At 46.3% G+C, this 18,237-nt stretch overlaps 1 protein-coding gene and 1 long non-coding RNA gene across 2 annotated transcripts in view; one reads left to right on the forward strand and one right to left on the reverse strand.

The window, feature by feature from the left end:
- Positions 1-18,237, forward strand: part of LOC136331817 (uncharacterized) — a 141,586-nt gene that overhangs the window by 2,175 nt on the left and 121,174 nt on the right. The gene's annotated exons all lie outside the window — the stretch shown is intronic.
- LOC136331788 (zinc finger protein 551-like) lies at positions 269-9,929 on the reverse strand. The gene is made up of 3 exons (XM_066270814.1): positions 9,730-9,929; positions 3,402-3,525; positions 269-2,602 (listed from the first exon to the last, which is right to left on the reverse strand). The coding sequence occupies exons 1-3, from the start codon at positions 9,760-9,762 to the stop codon at positions 1,119-1,121; spliced, it is 1,641 nt and encodes a 546-aa protein (XP_066126911.1). The 5' UTR covers positions 9,763-9,929; the 3' UTR covers positions 269-1,118.

Raw genomic sequence — 18,237 nt, forward strand, 5'->3', positions numbered from 1 at the left:
TTTAATGTTCTTTTTTCAAAATTTTTCTTTAAAGTTTTAAAGTAACTCAAATCTGAATTAATATGAGCACTATGTTTTGCCTTCAAATGCGCCTCAAGACGACCTCGTTTCATTGATTCGTTGGTCAAGCATTGCTGGCATAAAAGACAAAAAGGAATCCGCTCATCGTGAACAGCGGGTATGAACCCAAATTTTAAATATTCCTCCAAATATTGACGAGTTTTTTTCTTGCTTGCACCACTCATTTTACTATGGGCTATAATAAAAATAAGATCAATTAAAAACTAATATTAAAATATGTGTTAAAATATATTCAATGTGACAGAGTAAACATATACTAAAAATTCATATTTATTTAAATGTATATAACACATTTACTACACTACCACCGCAAATCAAAAGGTATCTATATTTTTTCCACTTGACAAAATTTTCTGGAAAGTTATGCTTCTAAAATTAAAATTGTCGTGCATGCACTATTATAGCCCCAATAATATTTATAAAATATTATTGCTTTCTAGCCCCGATGCAAGCAGTACTTAATAGTTTAATATTGATAAAAATAAAATCAAATACTTACCAATTATATCTATACAATATATATATGTATATTTATTAAATCAACGAGCTTTTACAACAGTTTTGACTGATACTTATTTCAAATTAACACCAACTGAATGATGTGAAACACTACAGAAGTTGCGATGGGCCAATTAGGTGAGAATAACTGCGTTGTTTAGCGAGTTTTTAAAACGTCCGGGGTTCCCTGCGGCAGACGGCATGCTCCGCGGTGAACCCAGGACGAAGTTTACTTGACGACGCCAATCACCCAGTTGATATTTTGGTCTCGTCAAACGAAATTATACTTAATAATTATTTAACGCAATTATTTAAGAATTGCATTTTTTGTTAAATTTGGCACCGATATCTAGCATTGCATTTAAATGGCCCGGGGCGAAAGAGTTAAAGTCGTGTCGAGTCCATTTTCAAATTGCCCCCCTTAACTATCGAATTGCCCCCCTGTGGGGCATGGGCCCCACATTGGGAAACACTGCACTACACCCACGTTTAAAGCGATGGGTTTTGAGGCTAAAAGATTTCCCACATTCACTACACTTTTAAGGTCTTCCTCCCATGTGACCTCTCTGGTGCTGAGTGAGGCTTGAGGAATGGCTAAAGGATTTCCCACATTCACCACACTCATAAGGCTTTTCTCCAGAATGAACTCGACGGTGTTGAATAAGGTGTGAGTGTTGTCTAAAGGTTTTCCCACATTCACAACACTCATATGGATTTTCTCCAGTATGAATTCTCTGGTGCTGAATGAGGATAGAGGTATTGCTAAAGGATTTTCCACATTCGCCACATTCATAAGGTTTTTCTCCAGAATGAACTCGAAGGTGGAGAATAAGGTGGGAGCGTTGTCTAAAAAGTTTCCCACATTCACAGCACTCATAGGGCTTTTCTCCAGTATGTATTCTCTGATGTTTAGTAAGCGCAGAGCTTTGGCTGAAGGACTTCCCACATTCACTACACTCATACGGTTTTTCTCCAGTGTGACCTCTCTGATGTTGAATGAGGATATACTTGCGGCTAAAGCACTTCCCACAAATACTGCACTCATTTGGCTTTTCTCCAGTGTGACCTCTCTGGTGTTCAATGAGCTTAGAGCTTTGGCTGTAGGACTTCCCACAATCACTGCACTGATATGGCTTTTCTCCAGTGTGAACCCTCTGGTGTTGAATGAGGGCAGAGCTTTGGCTGAAGGACTTCCCACAGTCACTACATTCGAAGGGCTTTTCTCCAGTATGAATCCTTTGATGTTGAATGAGGTTAAATTTGCGGCAAAAGCACTTCCCACACACACTGCACTCATAGGGCTTCACTGCAGCGTGAATTCTCCGGTGTTGAATGAGGTTAGAGCTTTGGCTGAAGGACTTTCCACAATCACTACACTCATAAGGGAATTCTCCAGAATGAACTCTCCTCTGTTGAATGAGGTTAAAGATTTGTTTTAAGGCATTCCCACAATCACTAGACTCATACAGACTTTCACCAGAGCAGACACCCTGATGCTGATCAAGTTTGTGGTGGCAACTGGCAACTTTTTCATTTTTACCACATTGGTGATGGCTTTTTCCACTGTCAGAACCCTGCAATCTCCCACTGTCACTGTGTGGCTCCTCACTGTTAGGAGTAGCCTGGTGCTGACGGAGTCCTGAGATGGCCAGGAAGTCCTCCCCAACCTTCTTACAGGTAAAAGGCGCCCCTGATACACAGAAGTTGCACCTGGTCACAAATGAGGCCCCATCCATATCTCCCTTCCAGGACTCTTCTTCTCTGGCCTGCCTCTGTTGTTGGTGAAGGTTTGTACAGATACCAAAGCCTCTTGCACCTCTGTCACTAAAGAATGCTTTCTGCTCAAGGTATGCTTCTGGGAGCTCATTCAAGTGTGAAATATCTTTCAAGACTGAGACACAGAGTGCACAGGGATGGGTGTTCTGAGTTGCTAGAGGTGTCTCATAAGCACTGACCTCTGACTCTCCTACAGATAGACTTTTCTCAGAAGAGGGCTTCTCATCTTCCGTTTTATGCCAACAACCTGAAAGCAGAGAAATGCTGAGAAAATGGATGCTGACTTTGGTGGAAGGAGAAAGTGCCTATACAAAGATGTGTCAGACATAAATTGGTTCCATGGGTGTGTCTGAAAATAAGGTACCCAGGGGCAGGTTGAATAAGGAGCTAACTGGCATTACTGGGCCTCTGAAGATCACAAAATAGAGGAGACATCACCAAACAAAGGACACAGAGATGGCATCCACCACATAGAAGAGAAACAGGATGTCCAACTTATTCTTTTACTAACAGCGTTTAACAGGGCTTGTCTGCTGGAGACGTGGGCAAGCTGTACAAAAGGTTATGGCCTTGGCCCTTGCTGGCTGGCTCAGTGGTAGAGTGTCAGCCCAGCATGTGAAAGTACCGGGTTCAATTCCCGGCCAGAGCACACAGGAAAAGCATCCATCTGCTTCTCCACCCTTTCTCCTCTGCTTCCTCTTTGATTCTCTCTTTCCCTCTCATAGCCAATTCTCCACTGGAGCAAAGTTGGCTCAGGTGCTGAGGATGGCTCCATGGCCTCCACCTCAGGCACTAGAATGGCTTCAGTTGTAGCGAAGCAACGCCCCAGATGGGCAGAGCATCACCCCCTAGTAGGCATGCTGGGTGGATCCCAGGAGGGTGCATATGGGAGTCTGCCTCCCCGCTTCTCACTTCAGAAAAATACAAAAAAAAAAAAAAAATGGGGGGAAATTAGCAGAGCCCATGGTCTAGCTGTAAGACAAATCTACCTCTGGAGAAAAAAAGGCAGGAAGGATGTCATCTCAAGAGAGATGTGAAGGTCTTACCCACAGATGCTACAAGGGCAAAGATCTCCAGCATCACGTCGCAGTACAGAAGTCTCTGAGCCTCATTAAGGAGCCCCCACTCCTCCTGGGAGAAGGCAATGGACACATCCTCCACGCTCATATCCTGTCATAATGGGAACAATTCATTCCATGAACAGCTTCTCTCCAAGGATGCCAAGTCTATCATATCCCCCACCATCTATATCCATCTGCTCCCTCACTGTATTTCACACCTCAGAAAAGTTATCAGCCTGACCAGGCGGTGGCACAGTGAATAGCGCGTCGAACTGGGATGTGGAAGACCCAGGTTAGAGACCTAAGGTCACCAGCTTGAGCGCAAGCTAATCTAGTTTGAGCAAAGCTCACCAGCTTGGACTCAAGGTCACTGGCTTGAGCAAGGGGTTACTCGGTCTGCTGAAGGCCCGCAGTCAAGGGACATATGAGAAAGCAATAAATGAACAACTAAGGTGTCAAAACGAAAAACTAATAATTGATGCTTCTCATCTCTCTCCGTTCCTGTTTGTCTGTCCCTATCCATCCCTATCTCTGATTCTCTCTGTCTCTGTTAAAAAAAAAAAAAAAAAGCTATCAGACCTTGGTGTCACAGGAATCACTGTCTCTCCCTTTATATTCCTATGGATACTGTGTGTTCCCCCAACACTACAACAACGGGTAAGCAGATGATATTTTAGCTCAAGGCCAGTATGTACTTCATATTGCTTATTGTCAATATGGTAGGGCTCAGAAACATAGGTTACAGAGAGGTGACCATAGAGAGAGTGTGAATGATTTGACACTGATCTTGTAAGGCCTATTCTCTCTTTTTATTTATTTATTTATTATTTATTTATTTTTGTATTTTTCTTTAGTTGGAAACGAGGAGGCAGACAGACTCCCGCATGCGCCCGAGTGGGATCCACCCGGCATGCCCACCAGGGGGCAATGCTCTGCCCATCTGGGCCGTTGCTCTGTTGCAACCAGAGCCATTCTAGCGCCTGAGGCAGAGGCCATAGAGCCATCCCCAGCGCCCGGGCCAACTTTGCTCCAATGGAGCCCTGGCTGTGGGAGGGGAAGAGAGAGACAGAGAGGAAGGAGAGGGGGAGGGGTGGAGAACCAGATGGGCGCTTCTTCTGTGTGCCCTGGCCAGGAATCGAACCCGGGATTCCTGCACGCCAGGCCGATGCTCTACCACTGAGCTAACCAGCCAGGGCCTCTGTTTGTTTGTTTTTTTGAGACAGAGACAGAGAGAGTCAGAGAGGGACACACAGGGACAGACAGACAGAAAGGAAGAGAAATGAAAGCATCAAGTCTTCACTGTGGCCCCTTAGTTGTTCACTGATTGCCTTCTCATATGTGCCTTGACAAGAAGACAAGAAGGCTACAGCAGAGCCAGTGACCCGTTGCTCAAGCCAGCAACCTTGGGCTCAGGCTGGTGAGCCTTGCTCAAACCAGATGAGCCTGCGCTTAAGCCAGTGACCTTGGGGTCTCGAACCCGGGTCCTCAGCGTCCCAGTACAACGCTCTATCCACTGCATTACTGCCTGGTCAGGCAAAGCCTATTCTTGTGGATCCCTGATTGTACCTACAAGACAAAAAGAGATCATCACCCTTCACTCTTATGACCTCAGTCCCAGGGCTGTCAGACCATCAGTTGACACTACCTTGTATACCATACTTTTGTCACAAAGCGCCATTCCCAGATGTACAACTTCAAAGGTAACACAACCATGCCATGATGAGGACAGTTTGCTCCCTGATCAGCTTCTTTCCCTGGATTTTAATTTCACCACCTCCCTAATCTAGCCCCTCCTTACTGTTTGCCCTTTCCCATGCCAGCAGATTGTCAAGTCTGGGATGCAATGATACTCACTTTTTTTGAGAGAGAGAGAGAGAGAAAGGGAGGAAGCATCAACTCCTAATCGCTTTCACATTAACTGAGCATTGATGCCTTTCAAGGGAGGAGAGCGAGAGGCACACACTTGTATTGTGCATGTGCTTGCTTTTCGTACATGCTTTGACCAGAGCCAAGCCAGTGTCCCCTTGCTCAATCAAGCAAGTACACTCAGGCTTCTAGTGCCAGTGACCTTTGGGCTCAAGCTGCCAAGCTTTGGGAACATGTCAATGATCCTCTGCTCAAGCCAGTGACACCATGCTGATGAGCCCGCGCTCAGAACTGGTGACTTCAGCATTACAGGATGACACTTTTATCCAGTGTGTCACCACCAGTCGGGCAGATATCCACTATATCATATTCCTACTGATCAATGTATTAGCCTACATGAACAATAGGAAAGAGAGAAGAGAAATGGTATGTATAAGAGCTCTGGACCTGCCATGTAGGACCACACTGCCACTTGTTTTCAGGCAATTCTTCCGGTGTCCCCATATTATTTCTTCCAGGGTCCTGGGGCCGTAGACTCACACTCACTGTCTGAGTGAACATCACTCTTTCTACCCTAGCCTCCTCATGCCCAGACCATAGTCATCTTGTTGGCCTCTCTACTCATTACTCAACATGTATGGTTCAGAGAATGCTTGCACAAATTCAAACTGGTTCAGTACCACCCAGACTCGATGGGTCACACTGAGAGAGGCAGCCTTGCATTCTGCTGTAAAGACTTCTCTCCCAGACTGGTCCTAGCTTCAACCTCACCTACAGAGAACCATATAAGTTCTCAGATATCCACAGCCCTCCTCTAAGGGTGCTACAGTTGAAGTCCCTTTACCGGTCACTCTTCCTCTCTCCGTCTCACTGTCAGGAGGTCCAGCCCAAGTGGTAATCTACATCATACCCAGTGAGTCTCCCAGATGACAACGTATGCACCTGCTAATCCACCCACCTGCTGGCAACAACCGAGGCCACACACAGGGTCACAACAAAATCCTGATTGAGTTTAAAGGAGTGAATACACACCAGCCCGTCTCACCTTTTGTGAATTCCTCGTAGGTCATCAATCCATCTTGCTTCCCAATCATCCCTTGAAGACCTTGGCGATTTGGCAGCCCACACCCTCTATCCCACTCTCTACAAGACCACTTCTGTCCCTAAGCTGTCACCCTAAGGTGACACCCACCTCCCAAAACCAGGGGCCCCAATAGAATACCCTGTCGTCAGGCCCACTTGCTTCTTTCTGGGCTGCTACTGTCATTATCACCCTGAACAGGATTCTGCATATTAAGGTGATCTACAGCTCCTCCCTGATCTATACACTCCTCACTACCCTTTAGAGAAATCTCCACCCTGAAATCCTCTTCAGAGTTTCAGACTCCCATGAACTGCTCTCTGAAACATCTCATATGCCTAACAGGCCCAACAAAAAACTCCTGATGTCCACAGTGAAAACTGCTTTGACTACAACAGATTTCTGCATCTCACTTGATGGTGCTTCCACACCTCCAGCTCTTAAAAAAAACCAACAACCTTCAAGTCATTCCAGAGTCCTACCTCCCTCCTCTCTCAACCTCAAAATGAGAAAACAGGTGGCCACATCTAAGACACTGACCCAGAATCGAACTGCTTCTCCCACCTCCACAGCCACTATTCTGTTCCAATCACCATCACACTCACCCAGACTACTGCAGCAGCCTACACCTTGGTCTTTCTAGCACCTTCCTCACACCCACAGTCTTCCCCATGCTGCTGCCCACAGGGAATCTGTATAGTAAAACACAGGTCGGATCAGCTGTCTCCACAGCTCCCAATCTCCCATTGCTCCTAACTCATGCAGGATAGACACCCAACTTGTCACAAAGCAGCTCTAGACTTGACTCCTGTCCCTCTGTTCTCAATTTCTATAAGAAAGGATACCTACCTGCAGGTCACTGAACCAGCTCAGTCTCCCAGCCAAGTTTTTTGTATATTCTGGTATCCATGTGTGGGAAGACCTCCTACATCTCACTCCACTGGTTGCCAAAAAACAGGAACCAGTCCTGGGAAGTAGAACCCTGGGTTTGGTGTGTGTTTAAGGTCCCAAGGTTCCAGTAATGGGTGACTAGCAAAACAGTCCCAGGCCATACCAGTGGGAGGTCCTAAAATAAGGTCCACAAACCAGCACCCATAAGCTATTCTGCAGTTGCAGGACTCTGTGGAAAGAGAAAGATCTTTTGTGAGCCTGGCAGCCACTCTCAAGATCCATGGGCTCGGCCCTGGCCGGTTGGCTCAGTGGTAGAGCGTCGGCCTGGCATGCAGGGGACCTGGGTTCGATTCCCAGCCAGGGCACATAGGAGAGGCGCCCATTTGCCTCTCCACCCCCCCCCTCCTTCCTCTCTGTCTCTCTCTTCCCCTCCCGCAGCCAAGGCTCCATTGGAGCAAAGATGGCCCGGGCGCTGGGAATGGCTCCTTGGCCTCTGCCCCAAGCGCTAGAGTGGCTCCGGTCGCAGCAGAGCGACGCCCCGGAGGGGCAGAGCATCGCCCCCTGGTGGGCAGAGCGTTGCCCCTAGTGGGCGTGCCAGGTGGATCCCGGTCGGGCTCATGCGGGAGTCTGTCTGACTGTCTCTCCCCGTTTCCAGCTTCAGGAAAAAAAAAAAAAAAAAAAGATCCATGGGCTCAGGCCACTAAGTGTCCTTATCCAGGAGAGATGACCTCATTACCTCAGGGCCTTAGACCTCAGGCTGGGCTCTTCTTGCCAGTTACTTACCTTCTTTACAGGACATCACCTAACTGCGATCATCTATCTCTCTTTCAGTCTGTCCTTCCTCTGAGCAGTTTTTGGAAACCTTTAAAATTCTACCTCAGATAGGCCTGACCTGTGGTGGTGCAGTGGATAAAGCATTGACCTGGAACACTGAAGACGGCAGTTCAAAACCCTGGGCTCGCCTGGTAAAAGGACATATATAAGGTGACCAATTGTCCTCGTTCAGGGAGGACAACCCTTCTTTTGGAAGTTTCTTCCTCCCTCGAAAAGTATCTTCCTACATGTCCTCCTTTTTTATATTGGAAAATTAATCTGTAAATGTCCATATTTGATTGATGAAGAGTCAATCTGTTGCATGTGATGTGACGTATTTGTATCTAAATGAGTACTTCCTTCTTAAAATTATTAAAAATTAATAGGCATGTAAGCTTTTATATTACAATATAAAATATTACAAATGTTTTTATTATGCATTGATCATATTCTAATGCAGGGGTCAACAAACTTTTTACATAGGGGGCCAGTTCACTGTCCCTCAGACCGTTGGCGGGCCGGACTATAAAAAAAACTATGAACAAATCCCTATGCACACTGCACAAATCTTATTTTAAAGTAAAAAAACAAAAATGGGAGCAAATACAATATTTAAAATAAAGAACAAGTAAATTTAAATCAACAAACTGACCAGTGGCCCTGGCCGGTTGGCTCAGCGGTAGAGCGTCGGCCTGGCGTGTGGGGGACCTGGGTTCGATTCCCGGCCAGGGCACAGAGGAGAAGCGCCCATTTGCTTCTCCACCCCTCCCCCTCTCCTTCCTCTCTGTCTCTCTCTTCCCCTCCCGCAGCCAAGGCTCCATTGGAGCAAAGATGGCCCGGGGCGCTGGGGATGGCTCCTTGGCCTCTGCCCCAGGCGCTAGAGTGGCTCTGGTCGCGGCAGAGCGACGCCCCGGAGGGGCAGAGCATTGCCCCCTGGTGGGCAGAGTGTAGCCCCTGGTGGGCGTGCCGGGTGGATCCCGGTCGGGCGCATGCGGGAGTCTGTCTGACTGTCTCTCCCCGTTTCCAGCTTCAGAAAAATACAAAAAAAAAACAAAAAACTGACCAGTATTTCAATGGGAACTATGCTCCTCTCACTGACCACCAATGAAAGAGGTGCCCCTTCCGGAAGTGCGGCGGGGCCGGATAAATGGACTCAGGGGGCCGCATGTGGCCCGCAGGCCGTAGTTTGGCGACCCCTACGTATTAGTGTATTAGTGCTGCAATCAATAAATGTTCCTTTTATTTACAATATTGTTTTCAATATCGTAATTTTTGTCCTCCTTTCCATTGTAAAAATGTTGGTCACCTTAACATATGGGAGTTGAGCTTCCTGCTCCTCCCCCCTTCTCTCTCTCTCTCTCTCTCTCTCGCTCTCGCTCTCGCTCTCGCTCTCTCCCCTTCGCCTCTCTAAAATGAATATTTAAAATCCTACCTAAGATAAAGTTTCTCCTTTGGTCACACCCTTCCATGGCCCCCAGCGTCCTGAGAACGAAAAGTAAAACTACTCAGACCCAACCCTCTGTCACCCTGACACACCGGTGTCACCCACGAGCTCTTTACGGTCCGGGACGCCGCAGCCTGGGCTGCAGAACGTAACCGGCCCCCGCACCGGGCTCCGGGTTCGGAGGGGTGAGGCGGTGAGGGCCTGGGGGACGCGCTCACCTCAGACAGGCGCCTCAGCGCGGCTGCCGCCATCGACTGCGAGGACCGGGTACCAGTTAGGAGCGGTTAAGACTCAGGGTTAAGACCCGACTCTGCACGCAGGACGACGCCCTCGACTCCTCTTCAGCTGAGACCCGCAATCTGCAGCCTCTGACTGGGGAACACTTCTGAAGAGGTACACTGGACAGCCACGAGAAGGACGCCGGAAAACCGCCCAAAGTAGGTGGGCCCGCCGGGAAATGAAGCTGTCCTGATCTTTCATTGGCTCAATCCCGCCATCGTTGGGCGCATTCCTCTCTGGGTAATGTAGTTTCCCCAGCAGCAGAGGTTTCCTTAGCATCCTTGTCGCTGACCTTGACAAATAGTTTTTTGGGGTTTTATTTAGATTTTAGTTATTCATTTTTAGAGAGAGAGAGAGTAGAGAGAAAGAGAGAGAGAAGAGGAGGAGCAGGAAACATCAACTCCCGTATATGCCATGACCAGGCAAGGCAAGAGTTTTGAACCAGCAACTTCAGCATTCCAGGCCCATGCTTGATCCACTGCGCTACTCCAGGTCAGGAGACAAATAAAGGGTTTTTTTGTGATACAGCCAGTGGCACTAGGAAGTGACAAGTTTAGACTTCAGGTCCCAAGTTTTTTTGTTTGTTTGTTTTGTTTTCTGTATTTTTCTGAAGCTGGAAACGGGGAGAGACAGTCAGACAGACGCCCGCATGCGCCCGACCGGGATCCACCCGGCATGCCCACCAGGGGGCGATGCTCTGCCCACCAGGGGGTGATGCTCTGCCCCTCCCGGGGGTCGCTCTGCCGCGACCAGAGCCACTCGAGCGCCTGGGGCAGAGGGGCCAAGAAGCCATCCCCAGCGCCCGGGCCATCTTTGCTCCAATGGAGCCTTGGCCTTGCTTGCAGGAGGGGAAGAGAGAGACAGAAAGGAAGGGGGGGAGGGGTGGAGAAGCAAATGGACGCTTCTCCTCTGTGCCCTGGTCGGAAATCGAACTCGGGTCCCCCGCACGCCAGGCCGACACTCTACCGCTGAGCCAACAGGCCAGGGCCTCAGGTCCCAAGTTTTATGGGAACGTTGTCTCCTACGAACCACTTGTATGGAGACATTATTTCATTTTAAGAGAGAGGGGAAACATGGATTCGTTGTTCGTTTATTTATGCATTCATTGGTTGATCTTGTATGTGCCCTGGCAGGACAACAAATTGAACCTCAGAATGTGACTATATTTGCTTCTTTTTTAAAAAATGTTTTTATTTTTTATTTTTTTGCAGAAACAGAGAGTCAGAGAGAGGGATAGATAGGGACAGACAGACAGGAACGGAAAGATGAGAAGCATCAATCATTAGTTTTTCGTTGCGCATTGTGACACCTTAGTTGTTCATTGATTGCTTTCTCATATGTGCCTTGACCACGGGCCCTCAGCAGACCGAGTAACCCCTTGCTTGAGCCAGCAACCTTGGGTCCAAGTTGGTGAGCTTTTGCTCAAACCAGATGAGCCCGCACTCAAGCTGGTGACCTTCGGGTCTCGAACCTGGGTCCTCGGCATCCCAGTCCGATGCTCTATCCACTGCACCACCGCCTGGTCAGGCTGCTTCTTTTTATTTTTAATTTTATTTATTTATTTTAGAGTGGGGGGAGAGAGAAGAGTAGGGGGAGTGACTGTATTTGAGTAGGGAGAGAAGAGAGTTGGAGCAGGAAGCACCAACTCCCATATGTGCCGTGACCAGGTATGCCTAAGGTTTCCAATCCACGATGTTAGCGTCCCAGGTCGACACTTTATTCACTGCACCACCTCAGGCCAGGCGTGACTGTATTTCAAAAGAGCATTTGTAGAAAGGTAAAATAAAGCCAACAGGGTGGACCGTTGTCCTTACAAGAAAATAGGATGCAGACAGACAAAAGAATGCCCATGTGAGGACACAGAAGACAGCCATCTGCAAGCCAAAGAGAGAGGCCTGAGGAGAAACCAACCGAGCTGACACCTTGGTCTGACTTCGAGCCTCCAAATATGGGAGAACACAAAATTTCTGTTGTTTCAGTTGCCCAGTGTGAAGTACTTTGATACCGCTGCCAGGGACCATCACAGGGACTATCATCAGCTAGGAAGGAGAAGATATGCAGGGCACCCTCAGGATGAAGGGAGACCCAGTGTTAGGGTAGGTTGCTATATATTAATAAAGAAAGGGAGCACAAGGAATAGGACATCGAGTCTAAACACCAGGGAGCTGAATTGGACAGTAAGTCCACTTCCTTCATTAGAATATCACAGGTTCACTGTGATTAGAATATCACAGGTTCACTCCTCAGGAAACCTCCACCCTTGAAAAATCCCCAATGAGGACAGGATCATAATTAGTCATTACTGTGGAAGGACACATGCGCACGCGCGCGCGCGCACACACACACACATACACACACACACTCCTCTCCTGGACACATGCCCAGAAAAAAACACTTCTAACTTCAGAAAAATACAAGAAAAAAAAATTGTGTATTGAGGTTATCAGAATCCTTACCTTTTGGAAATGCATTAGTAAAAAGTTACACATTAAAAAAAAAGTTACAGTGCCTGACCTGTGGTGGCGCAGTGGATAAAGCGTTGACCTGGAAATGCTGAGGTCGCCGGTTCAAAACCCTGGGCTTGCCTGGTCAAGGCACATATGGGAATTGATGCTTCCAGCTCCTCCCTACCTTCTCTCTCTGTCTCTCTCTCCCTCTCTGTCTCTGTCTCTCCCTTTCTCTCTCCTCTCTAAAATGAATAAAAAAAAAAAAAAAAGTTACAGCCTGACCAGGCGTTGGTGCAGTGGATAGAGCGTCAGACTGGGATGCGGAAGACCCAGGTTCGAGACCCCAAGGTTGCCAGCTTGAGCACGAGCTTATCTGGGTTGAGCAAAAAAAAGCTCACCAGCTCAGACCTAAGGTCACTGAGCAAGGGGTCACTCGGTCTGCTGAAGGCCCATGGTCAAGGCACATATGAGAAAGCAATCAATGAACAACTAAGGTGTCGCAACGAGAAACTAATGATTGATGCTTCTCATCTCTCTCCGTTCCTGTCTGTCTGTCCCTATCTATTCCTCTCTGACTCTCTCTCTGTCCCTGTAAAAAAAAAAAAAAAATTACACATTTACATATGTGGGATTTAAAAAAAATTATTCCCTGGCCGGTTGGCTCAGCGGTAGAGCGTCGGCCTAGCGTGCGGAGGACCCGGGTTCGATTCCCGGCCAGGGCACATAGGAGAAGCGCCCATTTGCTTCTCCACCCCTCTGCCGCGCTTTCCTCTCTGTCTCTCTCTTCCCCTCCCGCAGCCAAGGCTCCATTGGAGCAAAGATGGCCCGGGCGCTGGGGATGGCTCTGTGGCCTCTGCCTCAGGCGCTAGAGTGGCTCTGGTCGCAACATGGTGATGCCCAGGATGGGCAGAGCATCGCCCCCTGGTGGGCAGAGCGTCGCCCCATGGTGGGCGTGCCGGGTGGATCCCAGTCGGGCGCATGCGGGAGTCTGTCGGACTATCTCTCCCTGTTTCCAGCTTCAGAAAAATGCAAAAAAATAATAATAATAATAATAATAAAAAAAATTATTGAGTTTAGAGACAGAGGAAGAGAAAAACAAAAAAACCCAAAATTGTTTATTCTATTTTTTTTTTAACAGAGACAGAGAGTCAGAGAGAGGGATAGACAGGGACAGACAGACAGGAATGGAAAGATGAGAAGCATCAATCATTAGTTTTTCGTTGTGCATTGCAACACCTTAATTGTTCATTGATTGCTTTCTCATATGTGCCTTGACCACGGGCCTTTAGCAGACCGAGTAACCCCTTGCTCGAGCCAGCGACCTTGGGCTCAAGCTGGTGAGCTTTTGCTCAAACCAGATGAACCCTTGCTCAAGCTGGCAACCTTGGGGTCTCGAACCTGGGTCTTCTGCATCCCAGTCCGACGCTCTATCCACTGCGCCACCGCTCGGTCAGGCTATTCTACATTTTTATGCATTTATTGGTTGCTTCTTATATATTCCTGACTGGAAGTTGCTAAAATAGCATTCATGGTGGTTAGTTAGTCTTTTCTATTTATAGACATATTTTAATTTTTTATTATATTTTGTGACAGAGACAAAGTGACAGATTAGGACAGACAGGAAGGGAGAGAGATGAGAAGCATCAATTCTTTGTTGAGGCTCCATCGTTGTTCATTGATTGCTTTCTCTTATGTGCCTTGACCTTGGAGGGGGGGGGGCTACGGGCAAGTGAGTGACCCCTTGCTCAAGCCAGCGATCTTAGGCTTCAAGCCAGCAGCCTTGGAATTTCGAACCTGGGACCTCAGTGTCCCAGGTTGATGCTCTATCCACTGCGCCATCACCGGTCAGGCTATGGATATACAGATATTGATGGACTTACGACCTATGCAACTTACGACCATTCGACTTTACGACCACAATCACTAGCCACGACTGCTCTGCGTCTGGCAGCACAAGCGTTGCCCAGCTGGGTGTACGACAATGCGGACCACCTTCTGGCAGCACTACCATCTCCGCATGCACCATTTCAACTGTTATCCCAGACTCGGCACAGCAATTTGTGTTTTGTGTCTTGGATATTTTTCATCAAACCCTTCCCAAGATGTCTACCAAGAGGAAATTGTCTTTGTCTATGCCTCAACCTGCCAAGAAGGAAAGAAAGGCCATCAATCTCAACAGGAAAATGAGCGTGGGCTCATCCGACTTGAGCATGGGTTCACCAGCTTGAGTACAGGGGCGCTGGCTTGAGCATAGGATCATAGACATGACCCAAAGATCGCTGGTTTGAGCCCAAGGTCACTGGCTTGAGCAAGGGGCCACTCGCTCTGCTGTAACCCCCTGGTCAAGGCACATATGAGAAAGCAATCAATGAACAAGTATGAAGGAGGAAAGAAAGTGAATGTGATCGCACATGTTTATGAAAAAACCAACTCTGATAACCCCAACTGCTGCCTCAGATGACATCAACAATCCGCAGCTAAGCACCAGCAGCCAATAAAATGTTTTGTATGTTTATATATTTTGATGTTTTGCAATTGGGAAAATGTTTCCTATGGTATTTTTTACACCTGTATTTTGTATTTTTGTATGCACCTGTATTTTGTAATTTTGTATGTTTTGCAAATATTAAACCAGTTGTACTGGTAATGCAGTGTTTTACTTAAACTTGACAAATTAAAAAATAAGAAACAAAATGGTGTAGAGATTATACAAATGAACAAAGAAAATTATGATATATAACAATAATGAAAGAAAATTATGATAAAATATGACTTAAAGATTTTTATAACATCATTTCACAGTACTGTACATATAGCCTACTCAACTTACGACCAAATCGTGTTACGACTGGTCTGTCAGAACCGATCATGGTCGTAAGTCAAGCACTAGCTGTATTGTATTTGAAAATAGCCATTACAAAAATAGAATCTGTCCTTACATCAGCAATATGGTGAGAAAGGAGCACTGAAAAGGGAAGAAGGTGCTTGGTTTCAGGGATGAACGCATGCATGGAAATATAAAAAATGTACATATAAAAAATATGTACCCCCTGGCCAAGTAGATCAGTAGGTTAGAGCATCATCACAATATGACAAGGTTCCGGATTTGATCCTTCAGTAAGGGCATATCAAGAATCAACCAACGAATGCATAAACAAGTAGAAAAACAAAACAATGTTTCTACCAGATCAATTAAATGGCACATTTTCAGAAAATTTTACTTAAGTCAAACTTTTTTTTAAAAAATGCTTAAAACTAGCCCTGGCTGGTTGGCTCAGCGGTAGAGCGTCGGCCTAGCGTGCGGAGGACCCGGGTTCGATTCCCGGCCAGGGCACACAGGAGAAGCGCCCATTTGCTTCTCCACCCCTCCGCCGCGCTTTCCTCTCTGTCTCTCTCTTCCCCTCCCGCAGCCAAGGCTCCATTGGAGCAAAGATGGCCCGGGCGCTGGGGATGGCTCTGTGGCCTCTGCCCCAGGCGCTAGAGTGGCTCTGGTCGCAACATGGCGACGCCCAGGATGGGCAGAGCATCGCCCCCTGGTGGGCAGAGCGTAGCCCCTGGTGGGCGTGCCGGGTGGATCCCGGTCAGGCGCATGCGGGAGTCTGTCTGACTGTCTCTCCCTGTTTCCAGCTTCAGAAAAATGAAAAAAAAAAAAAAAATGCTTAAAACTGCCTGACCAGGCAGTGGCGCAGTGGATAGAGTGTCGGACTGGAATACCGAGGACCCAGGTTCGAGACCTCGAGGTCGCTAGCTTGAGCGCAGGCTCATCTGGTTTAAGCAAAGGCTCACCAGCTTGGACCCAAGGTCGCTGACTCCAGCAAGGGGTTACTCGGTCTGCTGAAGGCCCACGGTCAAGGGACATATGAGAAAGCAATCAATGAACAACTAAGGTGTTGCAATGTGCAACGAAAAACTAATGATTGATGCTTCTCATCTCTCCGTTCCTGTCTGTATGTCCCTGTCTATCCCTCTGTCTCTGTAAAAAAAAAAAAAAAAAAAAAAAAAAAAAAAAGCTTAAAACTTATCATTTCCCAATCATTTTACTGTTTTACTAAAATTCTTCAGGTTCTTTGTTGCTACTATATCAGTATGTTGGAAATAAAATATAATGGTGTGCTACTGAGATATTTAAGCATCTTCATGTTCTGTGATATCATATTCATAGTTAAAGATTGACCATGATAAAAATATTTATATCAGAGAAACTGAAACCTAGAAAAAGATTTGAAACCTAGAATTCAATGTGAATTACTTAATGTTTACCCTTAAGGTACTGGAAAGTATGTTAACAATGCAGATGAAAATTTTAAGTGTATGGTACAAGTAGTCGTTAAATTTTATATAGAATAGAAAATTAAGGGAAAAAATTTCCTTCCAGTAGTAAAATAAAAAAATAAAGAATTGCTCCATATAGGAAACAAGTTACTCGGGTCATTGAAAAATGAGCAAAATGCCTGACCTGTGGTGGCGCAGTGGATAAAGCGTCGACCTGGAAATGCTGAGGTCGCCGGTTTGAAACCCTGGGCTTGCCTGGTCAAGGCACATATGGGAGTTGATGCTTCCAGCTCCTCCCCCCTTCTCTCTCTCTGTCTCTTTTCTCTCTTTCTCTGTCTCTCCCTCTCCTCTCTAAAAAAATGAATAAAAAATTAATTTAAAAAATGAGCAAAATTTGAACATGTCTTTTATTCCTGCACTATCTTCCTATTGGTTACGATAATCATAAAAATAAAAAAGGTAAGATTCGCCTGACCAGGCGGTGGCACAGTGGATAGAGCGTCTAACTGGGATGTGGAGGACCCAGGTTTGAGACCCCGAGGTTGCCAGTTTGAGCGTGGGCTCATCTGGTTTGAGCAAGGTTCACCAGCTTGGACTCAAGGTTGCTGGCTAGAGCAAGGGGTTACTCGCTCTGCTGTAGCCCCACAGTCAAGGCACATATGAGAAAGCAATCAATGAATAACTAAGGTGTCGCAACAAAAAACTAATGATTGATGCTTCTCATCTCTCTCCGTTCTTGTCTGTCCCCATCTACCCTTCTCTCTCTCTTAAAAAAAAAAAAAAAAAAAAAGGTAGGATTCAGCACATTTTTACCAAAAAAAGATAAAGAGGGTAAATAAATACTTTAAAAAATGCTCATCATTGCCTAACCAGGCGGTGGTGCAGTGGATAGTTTCAGACTGGGAATTGGAGGACCCAGGTTCGAGTCCCCAAAGTTGCTAGCTTGAGCACAGGCTCATCTGGTCTGAGCAAGACTCATCAGCTTAAGCCCAAGGTCCCTGGCTGGAGCAAGGGGTCACTCACTCTGCTATAGTCCCCTGGTCAAGGCACATATGAGAAAGTAATCAATGAACAACTAAGGTGCTGCAACAAAGAACTGATGCTTCTCATCTCTCCCCTTTCTCCCTGTCTGTCCCTACCTGTCCCTCTCTCTGTCTCTGCTGCAAATAATAAAATAAATAAATAAAAATTAAAAATGCCCATCATCATGAATTGTTAGGAAAATGAAACAAAACCAAAATGAGTTACTACTACACTGATTTCTAGGGCTAATATGTGAAAAGATTTACCCTAGCAAGAGTTAGCAGAATGGCAGCAGAACAGGAATGTTTATATACTGTGGGAGTGTGCAAAGACAAAGGGAATTACCATTATATACCATAGTTCTGCATTTCTTACAATAAAAAACATTCAACTACGTTGTAACAATTTGAGAAATAAAACATAGAACTGAATGTAAATATTACATAGCAGCTTTATTTGTAATTTCCTAAACCTGGAAATAATCCAAAACATAGACAGATAAATGGATACACAAAGTGATTACCCATAGGATAGAATGCTATTCAATAAAAAGAATAAATTATTTACATAAGCAGTATTTTTGAATCTCAACAACTGCAGCATGAAGGAAATCAGTATTTGTTAAAGAGTATACACCTTATGATGCCTATAAAAATTATAGAAAATACAAACTAATCAATTGTAATAGAAGATAAATCAATGATT

This window comes from Saccopteryx bilineata, chromosome 3 (genome assembly GCF_036850765.1).
Source record: "Saccopteryx bilineata isolate mSacBil1 chromosome 3, mSacBil1_pri_phased_curated, whole genome shotgun sequence".
In the NCBI taxonomy this organism is placed as follows: domain Eukaryota; kingdom Metazoa; phylum Chordata; class Mammalia; order Chiroptera; family Emballonuridae; genus Saccopteryx; species Saccopteryx bilineata.

Excerpts from the sequence above, each read along its gene's own strand:
- LOC136331788 (XM_066270814.1), bottom strand. The coding sequence starts at position 9,762 with ATGGCGGCAGCCGCGCTGAGGCGCCTGTCTGAG. Across the intron at positions 3,526-9,729 it reads CGCTGAGGCGCCTGTCTGAG|GATATGAGCGTGGAGGATGT; the intron begins GTGAGCGCGTCC and ends CCATTATGACAG. Across the intron at positions 2,603-3,401 it reads TGCCCTTGTAGCATCTGTGG|GTTGTTGGCATAAAACGGAA; the intron begins GTAAGACCTTCA and ends CTCTGCTTTCAG.